At 34.6% G+C, this 17,178-nt stretch overlaps 1 protein-coding gene and 1 non-coding gene across 3 annotated transcripts; both read left to right on the forward strand.

Annotated features, from left to right (window-relative positions):
• Positions 1-1,226: 1,226 nt before the first annotated feature.
• Positions 1,227-3,500, forward strand: LOC145047167 (putative glutathione S-transferase parC). Of its 2 annotated transcripts, XM_078995402.1 has the most exons (3): positions 1,227-1,615; positions 1,894-2,253; positions 2,392-3,500. In XM_078995402.1, exons 1-2 carry the CDS (start codon positions 1,295-1,297, stop codon positions 2,242-2,244), a joined length of 672 nt encoding a protein of 223 aa, XP_078851528.1. In that variant the 5' UTR covers positions 1,227-1,294; the 3' UTR covers positions 2,245-2,253; positions 2,392-3,500. The 2 variants fall into 2 exon arrangements, with proteins under 2 accessions (XP_078851528.1, XP_078851527.1); XM_078995401.1 differs by lacking the exon at positions 2,392-3,500 and having other exon boundaries at positions 1,894-2,372.
• A 6,942-nt stretch (positions 3,501-10,442) lies between these two features.
• LOC144999406 (U2 spliceosomal RNA) lies at positions 10,443-10,638 on the forward strand. Its single transcript, XR_013660878.1, has one exon. It is a non-coding gene; the product is annotated as a U2 spliceosomal RNA (small nuclear RNA).
• Positions 10,639-17,178: the final 6,540 nt, after the last annotated feature.

Consider the following 17,178-nt stretch of genomic DNA (forward strand, 5'->3'; position numbering starts at 1 on the left):
AGAGACCACAACAAGTGGGGAGATTCCGGATTTAAGTCTTCCCTCAAGCTTTACACCTCCAACTTCAAATCTTCTTCAAAAGAGCACAAAAGATCAACACTCAAGACCCTCCACAAGCTCACACACTCACAAAAAGAAGATGATGCATGCTATTAGGGTTTCTGGACAGATGAGGCTGGTAAGGAGGCCAACCAAGGGATTTAAGGCCTTTAAATAGGGTGCAACACCCTAAAAATTTGGATTTCCTTCCGAGCCGCCAACTCGCCGAGTTGAAGCACCTCGACTCGTCGAGTTGGTTCATTAGTTTTTGCGGCCAAAGCTCTCTCGACACACCGAGTTAAAGCTTCCAACTCGTCGAGTCCCAAAGGAAAATACAAAAAGTTGAAGAATAAGCTTATACCTAAACCAAACGTTACACAGAAGATTACCTTCAATTTGTGCCAGCACCACCTCCATCGACAGAAATCGAAACTGAAAATCATTGTTTTTCCCGGGAAGCAGTGACATACCGACGATGTCGTCCCTAGAGGAAAACATAGGCGAACTCGAGAGGGGGAGAAGATATAAAATGTTTAATTTTTGTTTTGAGGATAGGATAACCCAGATGCAATCAATTTCCCAAATGAAGGTGATGACGACGACAACAACCATGACCGATTCATTTTCCCAGTGACGATTCTTTGTCGGTCGCCAACAACATCGTCTTCACACACACATACATACAACTGAGCATAGCTACAAAAATCAATTAACAAAGCCGATAGATGATAGTGGTGGAGGAGCTAAATGCCCATAAAAGAGCAACATAAAGAAGATGGATACGAGGAGAAGGCAGCGAGTAGATGTGAGAGAAGTCCCAATCGCTGTTTGTGTCTCGAAGGTAAAGGGAGACGAAGTTTTCGTCGACGTACTAGAGGGCTAAAGAGAGAGAGGAAGATGAATACGCATGTGAAGAAAGCCGATGACCATGCGAATTGAAGCCAAGCTCCAAAAAACGAAGACTGTTCACCGGCTATACTAACCACAAAGCCAAACCACAAAGCCATCGGCTTGAAATTTGTTTAAGTAGATAAACCCATTTAAAATTTATTGTATACTAAATTGTCGGCCAACTTTTAGATTTAAAATTAAAATAACAGTATTTTTGTCGACATTCATATAAATAAAACAATTTAACACTTGGATTTACGTGCCTACTTAATTTTTCCATGCTTCCGTGCTTCTAGATATACGTTATATATCTACATACTTCCACACAAACACAAAGCGATGATATATCACCAAGAACCCAACAATGGCAAAACAAGAAGAGGTGATTCTACTGGATTTCTGGGCTGGCATGTATGGAATGAAGGTCAGGATCGCCCTTGCTGAAAAGGGTGTTTCATACGAACACAGAGAAGAGGATTTGAGGAACAAAAGCCAGCTTCTCTTGGAGATGAACCCGGTTCACAAGAAGATTCCGGTTCTCATCCACAACGGCAAACCGATCTGCGAGTCAAGCATCATTGTTGAATATATCGATGAAGTCTGGAAAGACAAATCTCCATTGTTTCCTTCTGATACTTATGGCAAAGCTCGTGCAAGGTTTTGGTCTGACTTTATTGATAAGAAGGTAACTTTTGACCCTTCTTGATTTTTCCCTCAATTTACTTTTCATATTCTATCTAGCATTTAACATATTTATGATTCAGGGTTGGAGTCATGTTGTTGGTTCGCCCTCTTAGAGAATTCCAAATATATTGATTTTGGTCGTCTCAAATGAATTGAAAGTGTGTTTTAACTAAGTAATCAAGTAATTTTCAACCCAGATCTACATATCTCAGTTAAAAGTGAGCAAAATGGTCTTAGATTATCGAATCTTTTTCTATAACTTTGTCTACGGAAATGCAGATATTCCTGATTGGGAGGAACATGTGCATGACAACAGGGGAAGAACAAGATGCAGCAAGGAAAGAGTTCATATATTGCCTGAAACTGATTGAAGGAGAGCTTGGAGACCAGCCTTACTTTGGAGGTGACAGTTTCGGGTACCTTGATCTATCTTTGATCCCATTTTATTCAAGGTTTCATTCCTATAAAACCTACGGGGAATTTAACATAGAACAAGAATTCCCAAAATTGTTCGCTTGGGCTAAAAGGTGCTTTCAGAACAAGGAGAGCGTATCTAACTCTCTTCCTGACCAACTAAAGGTCCATGCCTTTGTTCAACAGATGAGGAAGACACTTGGACTTGATGAGTAGAACTTTGAGGTATCAATGTCAATATGGTTTTTAACACCTGTATTGGATCTGTGTTGTTGCTAATTTCGCTTTAATTAGTGTTAGAAAAAAAAACACACTTAATTAAATGTGTTTGTCACATTTAAATAATGAAAGTCTTGTTTTCAGATACATTTTGAATGGGATTGGTTTCGAAAATTTTGAATCTACTAAACTGCAACTGATGTTGGGGATGATGTAGTTCTTGACTTCTTGTAGCAGAAAGCTTAGAAAGATCAGGAGTTTCTTCACCGGCTTTGGTTTTTTAACTTGTAGTTATGGTATGCAGCTACACCATCAATGGATGCATTAAGAACGTTGTTTTCGTTTGTTTAAAATAAAAAGAAAAAAATAAATATATGAACACTCATATACAAATAAAAAACAAAAAGGATAAACGATGTTCTTTTGGCTTAACTTTTTTTGTGAAGGAAGTCAGTAGTAGTGGAAGGCTTTGCGTCCGACGTCGGCTGATTGAAGCAAGAAACCAAGAGAAAGCTGTATGTGGGCCATCGGCCCATTCGATATTAATCTTATTTTTTTATGGCACATCTCCAATCCAAAAGTGGAAAGTTTTATTTTTTGGGTCTGTTAACTGTGATAATTTATTAGTATACGACTGAATTTTCAATGAAGAAAAAACATGGGAATTAGGCCACCATTTTTAATTATCAGAATAGGCCAACTGAATTTTTAGTATCCGAAGAAAAAGAGTAAAACAGCTGCAGCCAACAGAGTATCAGCCACCATATTTAATTATTACTATGGGCTGACATTTCTACTCTCCATGTATATATATATATATATATATATATATATATATATATATACACACGCATATTGAAAGAGTTCTATGGGTGAAAAAAAAATATAAAAAGGCAATTATGGCTTCTCTTGTATTGCTTATGTCTGAGCTTCTGAAACACCATGATGACGCTGAATTTGGCTACACATCAGCTTCATCACGACCTTGTTTTTCCGGTGGGCCAGTGGCGGCGACGGGTGGTGGTGGTGGGTCGTGTGCTGCGGCAAGAAGGGTGACCGGAAAGTCATCGAGAAGTGGGGTTGGAGGGTATCGCAGGGTCGGGGAATATGATGTGATTGAAAAAGAACCTGAGTTTAGGGTTTGTGTTGAATTTGTTTGAATAACGATGCGTAAATACTTGTACATTATACATTTTATTATGTATGTTAGTTTTTTTTTTTTGTAGCCAAATTTGTAGTTTTTACAGTTTTATCTAATCAATTATGTTAATGATGCTTATACAAATATCTATATCAGCATATCTATTACTATACCTACAATCACTTGAATAAAATCCAATTTTGATAAATCTTGCGGATATTTGGATCCATTTAATTACATCTCTTTATTCCAAATATTGTTTTTCAATAAATAATACCACCGTCGTGCCCTTTATCTTGTAAATTGATTGTTTAATGATGCCTGTGTGTGTACAGGATGCAAGTGCAAATTTGTGCTAAACCTTTTATTTTTTAAATCCTTGAGCATTCGGGGTTCAAGCTTTTTATAAGGCAAACTTATCCCCTACAGATTACAATCATTTCTAGGGAAAATATTCCCACAAGAAGAGGCACCCTTTTGGGTATTATTAAACCCATGTCTCTTCCCACATAGGCTCGAAGTCATTGACCATTCGTCCCTTTTCAAAAAAATTAATTTTACTTTTCATTTTTAACCATGCAGACACGCAATAGGTTTGCCCGTTTCAGAATTGGCAAGTATTTTGGTTAATGGCTTGGAAGGGTATTTTATATAATCTATTTTATATTTATATAATCATATGAAATTTTGATTTCTAGAAAAATTTGTTAATATTAAATTAGTTTAAATCTAATTAAATTTTGAATTTGGAGGGGGTTTTATAGTTTCATACGGATATATATATGTAATTTTAAAATTTGGAAAGATATAAATGTAATATTTAAAAATCCCAAGGATATAAACGAAATATTCCTCGTAATATTTTTGACAATAATGAATTGTAGTTATACCTAGAAAGTATAAAGTGATCAAATGACTAATATGTTCAAACCTCTCATCTACTATAATAAATGAAGGTTTTTTTTGCCACATGTCCTCTTCTCCTTCATTTGGATACATGATATTTTCTAGAATTTTTAAATTTTCTATTTTCCACTTGTTATTTTATTGTATTTTTCATTTTATTAAATTAAAATTTCACATTTAATATTCTACTATAATAAATGAAGGTTTTTTTTGCCACATGTCCTCTTCTCCTTCATTTGGATACATGATATTTTCTAGAATTTTTAAATTTTCTATTTTCCACTTGTTATTTTATTGTATTTTTCATTTTATTAAATTAAAATTTCACATTTAATATGTAAGGTAATATATATATATGTAAGGTATTTATTAGAAAATTTTATATATGTAATGTATTCAATACATTAAAGCTTCATTAATTTTAATAATTCAAAAAATTTCTCATTTTTCTTATAAATCCAAACTTTTCAAATTGTTAAAATTTTATATTTTTTTTAAATAAACTCATGTAATACATGAGTCTCACACTTAGTTAATAATACTAGAGAATGGTGATTGACGTACTTATGTCGGTTTATATATATATATATATATATATATATATATATATATATATATATATATATATATATATATATTAATAAGCATTTAGCTTCAAATACTGAATTTTAAGAGCTACAAATTTTAAAGAAAAATTTACAAACGTTTTATGCATTGAAATCATATTTGTCAACAAAAGTCAAGTCGGCCATTGAATCAATATTCCTCACTTTCAGCCTATTAATCTGAAGTCTATGTTAAATCATCAAATGTCGCCAAAGATCTCTCAGGTTAGGCCCGACTTCCCCTATATCTCTTTCTGCTGATTTCAAGAACTGCAACGCTCATTCTTTTCACCGTATCTCTTCTGCCACACTCACCATCTCTCAATATATTTCTCTCATTTTATCTCTTACAACCCTAAATCGACCTCTGCTAACATAGCTTCATCACCTTTATCAGCTGTTGTTCGAATGATCAAAACCATATCCATCTTCAATTAAGGAAACAACCACCACTACCCATCTCCTTCTTCTTTCTTTCTCCTCGACCTAAGACTCGGTTTCCATTTAAAGTCCTCTCCCTCTCTCTCTCTCTCTCTCTTTCTCTCTCTCTCTCTCTCTCTCTCTCTCTCTCGGTACCTTATTCCTTTGATTATTTGGTTTAATTTTTTCGCAGAAGTTTTTCTAGCTAGTGTTGGTTGAACTAGCGACGACACACCCCTGTCCGGTAGTATCAGGTAAGAACCTTAAATCAATTTATGTTTTCTAGCCCTAAGTTGATATTTTTTATGTTTGGTTTCGATTTTGGGTTCTTGAAGATTTTGATTTTCTATATTGGCTTTGGATTTCATTGGTTCTTCACTATAAAACTCTAATTAATAATAAGCAAGGGATTTTTTTTTACACTTTTATGTTCTCTAATGGAGTTTTTTTCAATAATCACTTTAAAAACCCTAGCTCCCATTTCAAAATTCATCACCTCATTTTCTTTCTCACTTCCCTCATGAACATTCAATCTCAAAAACCACGACTCCATTATTATCCAATTTGGTGATAACGCTTGAAATTTCGAATTGGTTTTGTAGTTTGTAGGCTTTCAAAGACCCATTACCTGAATCATTTATCGATAAACCACTAGGCTCAGATACGATGGTTTCCGGTGGAGCAAAGGAAGCATATGTTCATCTGAGTATGAGAGCATGAGCCAAGAGATCTGATGGTTCAGATATGAGGCAGAGGAACAAAGAGAATTCAATGAGAGTTACTAATTTGTTTGAATAAACACATGAGACTGATTTGCTTGAGCTTTTTAGAAACCCTATTTGTCTCTCTCTTCTCTTTGAAAACCCAAAAACACATACACAATCAACGTTTTGTTTGGTATTTTGAAGACAGATGCTTACCAAGGTTTCTCACCCACTATCCCTATCCCTTTCTCTCTGTCAGTGTCGTGGATCTATGATTTCATTTGTCTTTATTTTTTTTTTCTATTGTAGGTTCTTCATTTATGAGCATGTTATCGATTTTTTATTGTGATTTAATATGGTTTTTTTTGAACTTTTGGAGTTTTAGTAGCTACATGACACTAACACCTACAACCGTAGATGTCTTGAGGTTTTTTTTGTCCCTTTTAATTCCCATTTTGATTTCCCTTTCCCTTTCCATCTCTCAAATTTGATTTCACCCGTGTTTTCCTCCAATAAGATGGAGAGGGATGTGATGAACCCATTTTTTGACCCATAATGTCTGAAATCAGATGGAGATGGATTCGATTAACCCACATCTGTCACCACCATCTTCACCTTTTATTCATTATACTTCCTAGGCAACATTTTTGGCCCATTTTTCGTTTTTCATTTGAAGGAGGTAATTTAGTTTTTTGTAAAATGGTTCCAGGTACAAGTGGTTCTTGAGATGGATCTTCTTGATCTACCTCCAAATCTGCTCTCATGTAAGAAGAAAAAATAATTAGAATCAAAACCTTTGCAACCAATGTAAATCACTTTTAATATAATTGTGCATGTTTTTGTGTTCATCATCCCGTGAACTGAATGAGTGGAGTCATTCATCAAACGCAAACAATTTTTTGGATGTTGTTGTCATTGTGAAACCCCTGTTATGGTTTCATCACGAAGTTTTAAACCTATCTTAACCAGTTGACCCTAATCTTTCTAGCTGATTCTTAGTTCTTCATCATGTTTCATCATGAAAATGATTTTGATATTTTTAGTTTTGATTTCAATTTTAGGTCGGTGGTCTCATATTCATGTAGCTAGGATGTGATATGTATAAGTGTGTTTGGAGACGGAGGTGGATCTGGTGTCAAAAGAATTTGAGTGAAAACATTAAAGATGTGCCCAAGTGGATCATAGATACCACTTACTTTAAACCACTTGTATGATTTTCAATCATTAAAATCGTTAGTTTTTCATTATATGCTTCTTATTTTTGTTTATGTGTATATGTCACTTAATTAGGTCTTGACCTTAAAAGAGAGGACTTTCAAAATGGAGAAAAGCCAAGTCAATGAAGAGACATGAAATGAGAACAAGGGCTTTTGGTAATTGGCTCTAAATTTTGGATGTTATAATTAACACCTGATTTAGAATAATGCAGAATTACACAAATTTAGTAGTTATTTGTTATTCTGGTTTGTAATGCTTTGTTAAGTGTTCAACCTCTCAGCTAATTGTTATTCTAGGTAACATACTTTTAATAACCTTTACATGAAATGATGATGCAAACTTATAGAAATTTAGCAGTTATATAAGACTAGAGTTCCTCAATTTTGGCAAGAACAATTGTTCAGGTGTCTATTCCCAAAACTACATTTTATCTTGGTGTATTTGTTTTCAATGATTTTCAAGTAAGATACTCCCTAGATTACAAAGTTTGGCATTTTCAAAGTTATGTTATAACAAACAGTCACTATTCATAAAATGTTTAACTTTTTTACTTATTTTCTTTATTCTGGTTAGGAACTTTACTGAATGATGTTTTTGGTGATTGGAATTGACAGAGAGATTAAGAAGGAAACATGTTTCATTTTCCTGATGTAGAATATTTTCAGCCTTAAAGTTAAAAATTTGAAGGCTCCCATGGTTGGTATTGTCAAATTGGAGGTAAGCACTTTCTTACCATCTCTTTTCATTTTTGGTTGTTTTATGTGCTATTGTTGTGTGTTAGTGGTTATGAATGGAGTGGCCATGTGTGTATGTATCCAACTATTTGATATTTTTATCAACTTTTCAACATCAAATAAGTTTTAAAATACCAAAAGCCTTAAATATTTTTCTTAAAACTATTTATGTATCAACACTTTTTGTGCTAGAAAAAAACTAAAATAATATATATTTGTAGAAATGTTAGTCTTATAGTAACAAAATGTTTTACCTTCGTTTTTCTGGTGCAGGTTAGATGAGAGAGACTTTGTTACTGAGTGGCTTTATTGTCACATTTGGAACTTAAGGGCACCAACTTTGTTCATTTGTACCTTCAATGTTGTATGTAACTTCATTGTTATATTTGGAACTTATGTATAAACCCTTAATGCTCGATGCTTATTGTTGGCCTGGTACAAATAATGGTTATCTATTTTAACTTTACATCATCTACTTAATCATATAGTTATGTATATATTTGTTTTATAAAATAAATTCAAAATCAAAACATGTATAAATATATAATTCATCAGTAACAAAATATATATGTTATGCTATTTATAACAATCTACCTATTTGATGATTTATATGGTTTTACCTATATTTGTTTTAGTAAGATAGATTTTGAAAAAATGGTAGGGTATCTATATTTTTAAATCAAACTGAAATATATCTTTATTTTAACCAAAAAGACAACATATTTTTTATTTTGAATCTTAGTTGGATTGATTTTTTATTCTTATTTCATTATTCGGTTTAATGATCTAAGAAGTTGATTAATTGATATAAACATTCACTAATTACGAAAATTAGCATGTTACTTTTATTTAACAATATGGTATTTACCATTAGTGTTGTATAAACTTAAACGAATGTATAACCAAAAAGAAGCTATCCTCCGGGCATAAAAAAAACTTTTAAAGGAAACTAATTTCCGACAGAAAACTATTTGTTGTTTGCCAACTGCAAACTAATCACCTAAAGTAAACTATTCGGCAAAAAAACTATCGTCTACCTCTTTGGACATTCTCTAGAATATTGCATGTTTCCGGTAGGCAACTAATTTTTGAAAGGAAAATATTTTCCTAAACGAAGCTATTTACCAACTTTTTTTTGTCACTGCCGTCTCTTTAGAATATAATATGTTTCCGAATGAAAAAACATCAACATATCGTATTTTTAACTCATTTGAATCACACTGACATTATGGTATTCCTACAATCTTTGGGTGATGATATTGATGATTTTAATCTTCCAAAGATAGATCAAAATGTCGATTTAGAATTTGGAGTTTTTCATGAAGTATACGAAGAATGCTCTATAGTTATAAAATCTGAACATTTAGTGGCGCAAGATTTTCTCTATCATGAATAAAAATTTGTGTATGATGAGATCATGCAACATGTCGATAAATGATATTCTAGGAGTGTTCTTCATAGACGGTCCTGGTGGAACAAAACAAACATTTTTTTTACAAAGCTTACTTGCTAATATCCGTTCGTGTGGTCATATTGCACTTGTCATCGCTTCAACGGGTGTTGCGGCTAATAACATGATAGGGGGAGAACAACTCACTCTCGCTTTAAAATTCCAAATGTAGGTATTTATCTAAGGGATTAGTTTTCTTGCATTGCCAACTTTTATGTGGCATTGTCTAGAGGGATATCACGTTCCAATACGAAGGTTTTAGTGAAGCTTGACGAACAATTCAACAACAATGAAATCTATACATCAAATGTGGTGTATAAAGAAGTATTGCACAATTAATAATGCACAATCAATCATAGGTTCGTATGCATTAGTAAAATGTCCCAACTTTTTCATTTTTATTTTTTTTATGGATTTCATTAATGCTAGCATGACTCTCATTGATAATTGTTTAGATGTAGTAAACTATTTACACAAAAGAACGAATCGCCACCTCTACAAACTAATTTCTGAAAAACTTTTAGCACCTGGTGCTTGGCGCGGGTAAACGGCTAGTGTGTGTGCATGTGTGTGTGTGTATATATATATATATATAAGAGAATGATCATTTGAAAACTCATAGTTTTCCTAGAACCTGAGAACAAAAAATGGAACACTGGATCAATTGTTTGGATGTCTTAGATGATCAATGGCATAATTTGTAAATATTACTAATTTTAGTGGCATAACATGTTTTTTAAAAATAATAATGGGGTAATATTTTGTAGAAAAAGTGTTATATGCTTAAAAATATCAGTCAAATAGTAGATCCCTCAAACCCTTTGTCATTTTCACCAACCTTCTTCTGTCAAGCCTTTTCTTGTCGATTATTCTCCCAAAATCTAGCATTGGTCGTGTGGAATCAAAAATTGTAACATCCCGATGATGATGCATTTCCAAATTAAACCCTTAGTATGAAGATTTATTGTATTTAGCCTGTGGGATGGATTCTTGAGGAAGCCCAGGAGGGGAATAAGCTTACCTTTCTTGGCCTTTTGACTAAGATCATGTGTAGTATCTGTTCTTATTAGTTTAATATCTGGTATGTGGGTCATCGGCACACTCGATGTTAATCTTATTTTTTATGGGGGAAGGCCCGTTACAGTAGCGTGCTGCTAGGGTTCTTCAAGTGCCGCCTTGGTCTTACACTACTGATAACTCCCACTAACTAATTATGTAGATTGTAGATGAAAGTATAGTAGAAGGAAGATGTTGCTCCTTACTAAAATTCAAATGTCATCATGTCAAAATGTGGACTTGGAGGCATCCTGTTATGGAATCGATTCTAATAGCTTATAACTAAAAACGATAATATAAATTTAAAGCCCATACCTTATATATGAATTTCCTCTCTTACACAATACACATACATATGCTCTGGACCTAAAAAAGATTATTAGAATCATATTAGTTCACACTTTCCCCACTAATTAAATCTAATTTTTCATTCTTCCACTATGGCAAAAATTTGTTCTGCCTCCTTCTCCCACTCCTCATTGCCTCCTCTCAAAGGGTTAATGATCTAGAAAGCTAACAAACTTTCGTCTTTGTCCACATTCAGGTAACCATGTTTTTTCGTTCACATTTGACCATTGAACTTGTTTGACCTGTTCAAAATAAGGTAATATGATTGGTAATTATGGTAATATTACCCTATTATGAACAGTTCAAACAAGTTTATTGGTCAAATGTGTACGAAAAAAAGGTTACCTAAATATGCACAAAAACCAAAGTTTCTTACCCGTTTTTGGTAATATTGGACAAGAACCGTCTCAGGGACTGTGCCTTAGGATCATGCTCCGACAATCAATAAACAATTAGGTCAGGCTTGGTCTAACCCAGTTCAGTCCCAGCTAGTCATGAGTTAGGCTATGTAGCTAGGTCTTTAAAACACATACAACCTAGCCCCTTAAGTGTGTACAACATAACCCCTAGCTAGCGGGGCTAACTAGGGTGGCCCAAGACTTAACCATCTCCTCATACACAAGGACCAGACAACCCAATTTCGTGTCACATCAATGGATCTTATGACTACTTGCACTTAACATAAAGAGCCCAATATTACCAAAATAGGTAAGGAACTTTGGTTTTTGTCCATATTTAGGTAGCAATGTTTTTTTGGTATACATTTAACCAGTAAACTTCTTTGACTTGTTCATAACAGGGTAATGTTACCTATAATTACCAGTCATATTACCTTATTTTGAATAGGTCAAACAAGTTCAATGATCAAATGTGTACAAAAAAGACATGGTTATCTTAATGTGAACAAAGACCAAAGTTCGTTACCTTTTTAGTTCATTAACCCTCTCTCAAACATCTCCGACCACCAGAGCAGATTTCATATTTATGCAATCCCTAAAATGAAACCCAATGAAGTTCTGAGCCAAAAACTTAGCCAGTTCAGATTCTATTGGCCATTTTATCCCACCCTTCCATCTTCTCGGTTTGAATTTTGGCGACCAATTCCATGATTAGTTTGATCCCATAACCCACTCATCTCACTTCATCCTTTCCCTCTCACCTGTGATGTCCATTCTTGCTTCCCAGAGATTCTTACATCCTTTTCCTCACGGAAAATCACTACTTCCCCTTTTATGTCAAAAACCTGCAGCTCATATATGTATAAGATTTTGGGTATACTCGAAATACCTAATTAATTTTAAAAATAAAGGGGCCATTAGTTAATATGCACTTATCCCCAATGTTGTTTACCCTTATTCCTGATCAGTGACGTCAAAAAAAGCACTCATTTGTTTCTTGAGTCTTCCATCGAACACTCGCTTGTTTCTTGAGTCTTCATATCTTTTTCACATCTTTTATTTTTGTGCTGGATATATAAACAATTGAACTAAAAATAATGATAATTTTATGGACCAAATGAAAAATGTACAACTGTCTTTCCATATCTGTTTTAAATAACAAAAAAAAGATATACATATCTATTCGTGACATTAATAATATTATTATCGATTCTTAATTATTTTATATATATATATATATATATATATATATATATATATATATATATATATATATATATATATATATATACACACACAAAATTATCAACTGTATAAATATTTATTTACAAATATACGTCAATAATTACGATGTTATAAATAATAAAATAAGAAAACTAAACATTGATAAAAAAATTTATAAAATTGATTTTTATTTTTTTGTAATAAAATATATATACATGTCACTTGTTTTAATTAAAAATAGTCCTAGTACGTATGTATATATATTTTCTGTAATGAAATTTTTATTTTTATAAAAATGAAAATTTTATTTTTTTGGCATTCTCGTTTGGGACATGTGTCAGCGTCTCGTTTACAGTTTTTGGTTTTCACTGGTGTGTTAGGCTCTTTGAAATTTGATGATATTTCTGATTGTGATAGTTGTAAACTGGGAAAATTTTCTACTTTACCGTTTAATAAAAGTGTCACTCGTTCTGTTTTGATATTGTGCATTCTGATGTGTGGGGTCCCTCTCCGATCACCTCCAAATCAGGAGCTAACTATTATGTTTCATTCATTGATGATTACACTCGTTATACGTGGGTTTATTTTATGAAGCGCAAGTCTGTCTTTTTCACCATACATAGTGAATTTAGAGCTCTTGTCAAGACTCAAACCTTTGTCGTTATAAAATGTTTTCGGTGTGATCTAGGAGGAGAATTTACCTCCAATGATTTTAAACAATTATTGGCATCTGATGACATTATACATTAATCATCTTGTACAGACACTCCTAAGCAGAATGGTGTTGCAGAAAGAAAACATTGACATATCCTAGAAACTGCCAGATCCTTACTACTCTCTGCTCAAGTTCCCAATATGTTTCGTGGAGTTGTTCATACCACCACTTATGTTATTAATCGCATTCCTACTGCATACACTTCGGGGAAGTCTCCTTATGAAATGTTGTTTGGACAACTCCCAGATTATTCTTCGTTACGAGTGTTTGGGTGTACACGTTTTGTCTTGAAGCCTCATGTAAAGAGAGATAAGTTGTCTTCAAAATCAACTCTTTGTGTTTTTCTGGGATATGGTATTGGTCAGAAAGGTTATTGGTGCTATGATCCTTCAAATCAGAAATTGTATGTATCTCGTAATGTCATATTTTTGGAGCATATTTCATTCAATAGCATCCATGTTCAGTCACATGACGCAACCCGAGAGGAGCTTCGTACTATTGATCCATTTAGCATTAACATTGATGATCCACCACATATCACTTGTAACGCCCGTAGATCCGGGCTAGTCAATTTAGAGGCAATAGGGGTCGAAAACGACTTTTCGACAAAAGATTATTCAGAATAAATAATCTTAACCAAGTTGTAGAATATGTCACAAGGTTTCCGTACATATAAAAACGCCAAAATCTGAGTTATAATGAAAAAGTTATGACCCGTCGAAGTTTCGCGACTAAACTGGCACGATACTGGGAAGCGTAAAAAGTGAATTTACGATAGAGCGAGATTTAGCCTTAGCAATCTAAACGTAAGTCGTAGAATATGTTAAATAAGAGCTTCGATAAAAAGAACGCCCAAATCTGACTTCGTATGAGGAAGTTATGATTTTTTGAAGTTTCGGATTAGCAATGTACAACCCGAAATTCGAATGTTAGATCGAGCGTTTTTTAGCCGACATGACCTAAACGAGAATCGAAGATCTTGTTATTTGTAGCATAACGAGAAAAAGATGGGCAAAAACAGATGTCAGATGAAGAAGTTATGAGAATTTAACGGACCAATCCTGTCTCGGCCTGTTAATAATATAAAATTTAAAATCGAGTTCAAATTAGCCAACGGAGTTTAAACGAAAGTTGTAGAGTACGTTCCCGCCTTCGTGTGTATATAAAGAACGTAAAAAATGGAGCTCGTATGTGGAAGATACGAATTTTTGAAGTTGGGACTCGAAAATGCGAAACCTGGGGCGAAATTGATGACGTGGCTCAATCAGGGCCGTCGCTTGCTGAACACGGAGCCGCTTTGGATTTGCGACACGTTGCCCTTCACTTTATGCCCCGCGTCCGAGTTTGGTACGCCCAGCGTACCCTCCGGTCTTATCCGGGTCCTGACCGAGTGCGAGCCAGCTGTGCGAAGCTGACAACCTTATCCGGGACTACGCCCAACGTAGCTGCTGAACGCGCAACGTAGTCCGAAGCCCCTAGCCCCTATAAATAGATGCGAAGATGGCCGGATTTCCACACTATTTTTCACTTATCTCTCTAACTTCTTTCTCTCTCTAGGGTTCCAAACCCCTCCTAAACCCTAGTTAGACCCCCTAACACCCGAAGGAAGCCTTGAGGCACCCGGAGTCCTGAGAAAAAGGGGTCTTTCGGTTTCGAAACGCTGCTCCGAACGAAGCCTGGTTTTCTCTAAAATCCGCTGTAAGTGAGCTACGCTTACGCAACTTTTAATATAGCTTTCAAATAATTATAGGAATGTTATTAGGTCCTTAAAATAATTGTTTGGGCTATTATTATGAGTTATATTGAGTGTTATTTAACGCTTATATAATAATAATAATAGCTAGACTATTAATTTGTCGCAGTTATCGTTAGACTAAACCCTAGTGGTATTGATACTAGGTTTTATCGAAGGAAAATTGTTTTGAGAGTATCGAAGCGCTATCCGAGTGCTGAATCACCACCTTTCAGGTGAGTGCATGGTCCTTTTCATCTTACACATAGATATGAAGTATTTTATATAAACTACATGCTATGTGTGAATATTATCTGTATAATTGCTATATATGCTGAATGAACGATTTTATACATGTTTTAAATGATTTAAACTGTATATGTATTTTATATCTACGATAGTGTTGGGGTAAAACATGGGTAGATGTAATACATGGAGTATGAGTTGGATGATGAGTTGAGAGATGAAATAGACCGTGAGTTGAGGGTAAGAGGTGGACGATGTGAGAAGCCTTTTTCCCAAATGATGGCTCCGTCATTCAGCAGAGTATGGATGACAACCATGGACTATTCTAGACAGTCCATTGGAACACTAGCAGACTCGCAACCTGTAGGTGTTGTGAACGATGTGTTCACCGGTGTACTCTAAAAACCCATTGACACGTATTGCGAGTGGATACTATCGATAAAGGAAATAACCCTGGCAACTATGGATTTAGTTTCTGTTGAGCAAACCATGGTAGCTATAGATTTAGTGCCCGTTAAGTAAACCCTGTCAACGATGGATTTCATGCCGATTCCTTAGGATGATCCTTAGGAATGAATTAACGAGGAGTAGCTGATTCTTAGGGTAAACCCTTAAGAGTAAAGAATATAATGGGGATGGGTAATTGGGTTGATTGTTTGATTGTTTAAACATAATAATTATATTATTGTGGGTTGAAAACCCTATGTACTCACCAGGTTTCCCAACCTAACCCATTCAGTTTATTTATATCACAGGTGTCGATATGAAGTGACATTACACTGAGAGATTAAGGAGATATAGATCACTAGTGTAAATGAATGTAAGTTCTGTTTATGCTTATGTTTTTGTATTAACGATGAAATCCCACATGTTTTAAAATGAATACAATACGTTTCTTTGGAAATGCTTTGATAACGTATTTATCATGTATTACCGGGAACAAATTCTGCAAATTTTTTATTAAAAGAGATACTCTGATTTTTATAAAGTATAAACAAAATCGGTCTTTTCTGGCCGTGAAAATGGGAATGTCACATCACTGATCCACCACATGCGGCTAATCCACCACCTATCGTTGATTATCTGCCTGCAAATCATCAAGACCCCCTCCATCGAGGCCTTATCGTAATAAGAAGTCCACAAAGCTTCCTGACGTTGTATATTCCTCTTACTCACCGGCTTTTGCCTCTTTTATTGCTAATGTACATCATATCTCTGAGCCAACATCCTACAAAGAGGTCGTTTCTGACCCCATTTGGCAGACCGCTATGGCTGAGGAACTTGCAACTCTTTATCAAACTCATACATGGGATCTGGTTCCGCTTCCATCCGGAAAACACATGATTGATGTCGTTGGGGTTTATACAATGAAAACAAAGTCTGATGAATCCGTTGAGCATTATAAAGCCAGACTTGTTGCGAAAGGGTACACGTAAAAGTATGGCATGGATTATGAGGAGACGTTTACTCTTGTTGCAAAATGACGACTGCTCGCACCTTAATTGCAATTTCTTCCATTCGCCAATGAAAGATTTATTAGATGGATGTTGAGAATGCTTTCTTGAATGGTGATCTTCATGATAAAGTATACATGTCTCCTCCCCCTGATATTATTCACCAACAGGTGAAGTTTGTCGACTTCGGAAGGCTCTATATGGCCTCAAACAAGCCTTTCGTGCTTGGGTTAAGAAATTTTCTACGGTGATTACTTCTCTTGGTTTTCAACCAAGTAACCATGACTCGGCTCTATTTATTCGATGTATGAATGCAGGTCGGATTATACTTTCCTTATATATCGATGGCATGATTATTACTGGTGATGATCATGATGGTATAGAGTCTTTAAAGCGTGATTTGGCTCACCGTTTTGCTATGAAAGACTTGGGGTTGCTTCGTTATTTCTTGGGGATTGGAGTTTCTTAATATCTAAAGGGTTATCTTTTATCTCAAACGAAATATATTTCAGATTTGTTTGAACGTGCACGACTCAGGGATAATCGAACAGTTGATACACCTATAAAGATTAATGCAAAT

This window comes from Lactuca saligna, chromosome 5 (assembly GCF_052625555.1).
Source record: "Lactuca saligna cultivar CGN05327 chromosome 5, ASM5262555v1, whole genome shotgun sequence".
Taxonomy (NCBI): Eukaryota; Viridiplantae; Streptophyta; class Magnoliopsida; order Asterales; family Asteraceae; genus Lactuca; species Lactuca saligna.

Bases quoted from the DNA above. Each gene is read 5' to 3' on its own strand.
- LOC145047167 (XM_078995402.1), top strand. From the start codon at position 1,295: ATGGCAAAACAAGAAGAGGTGATTCTACTGGATTTCTGGGCTGGCATG. The intron at 1,616-1,893 runs GTAACTTTTGAC...ACGGAAATGCAG, and splicing joins CTGACTTTATTGATAAGAAG to ATATTCCTGATTGGGAGGAA.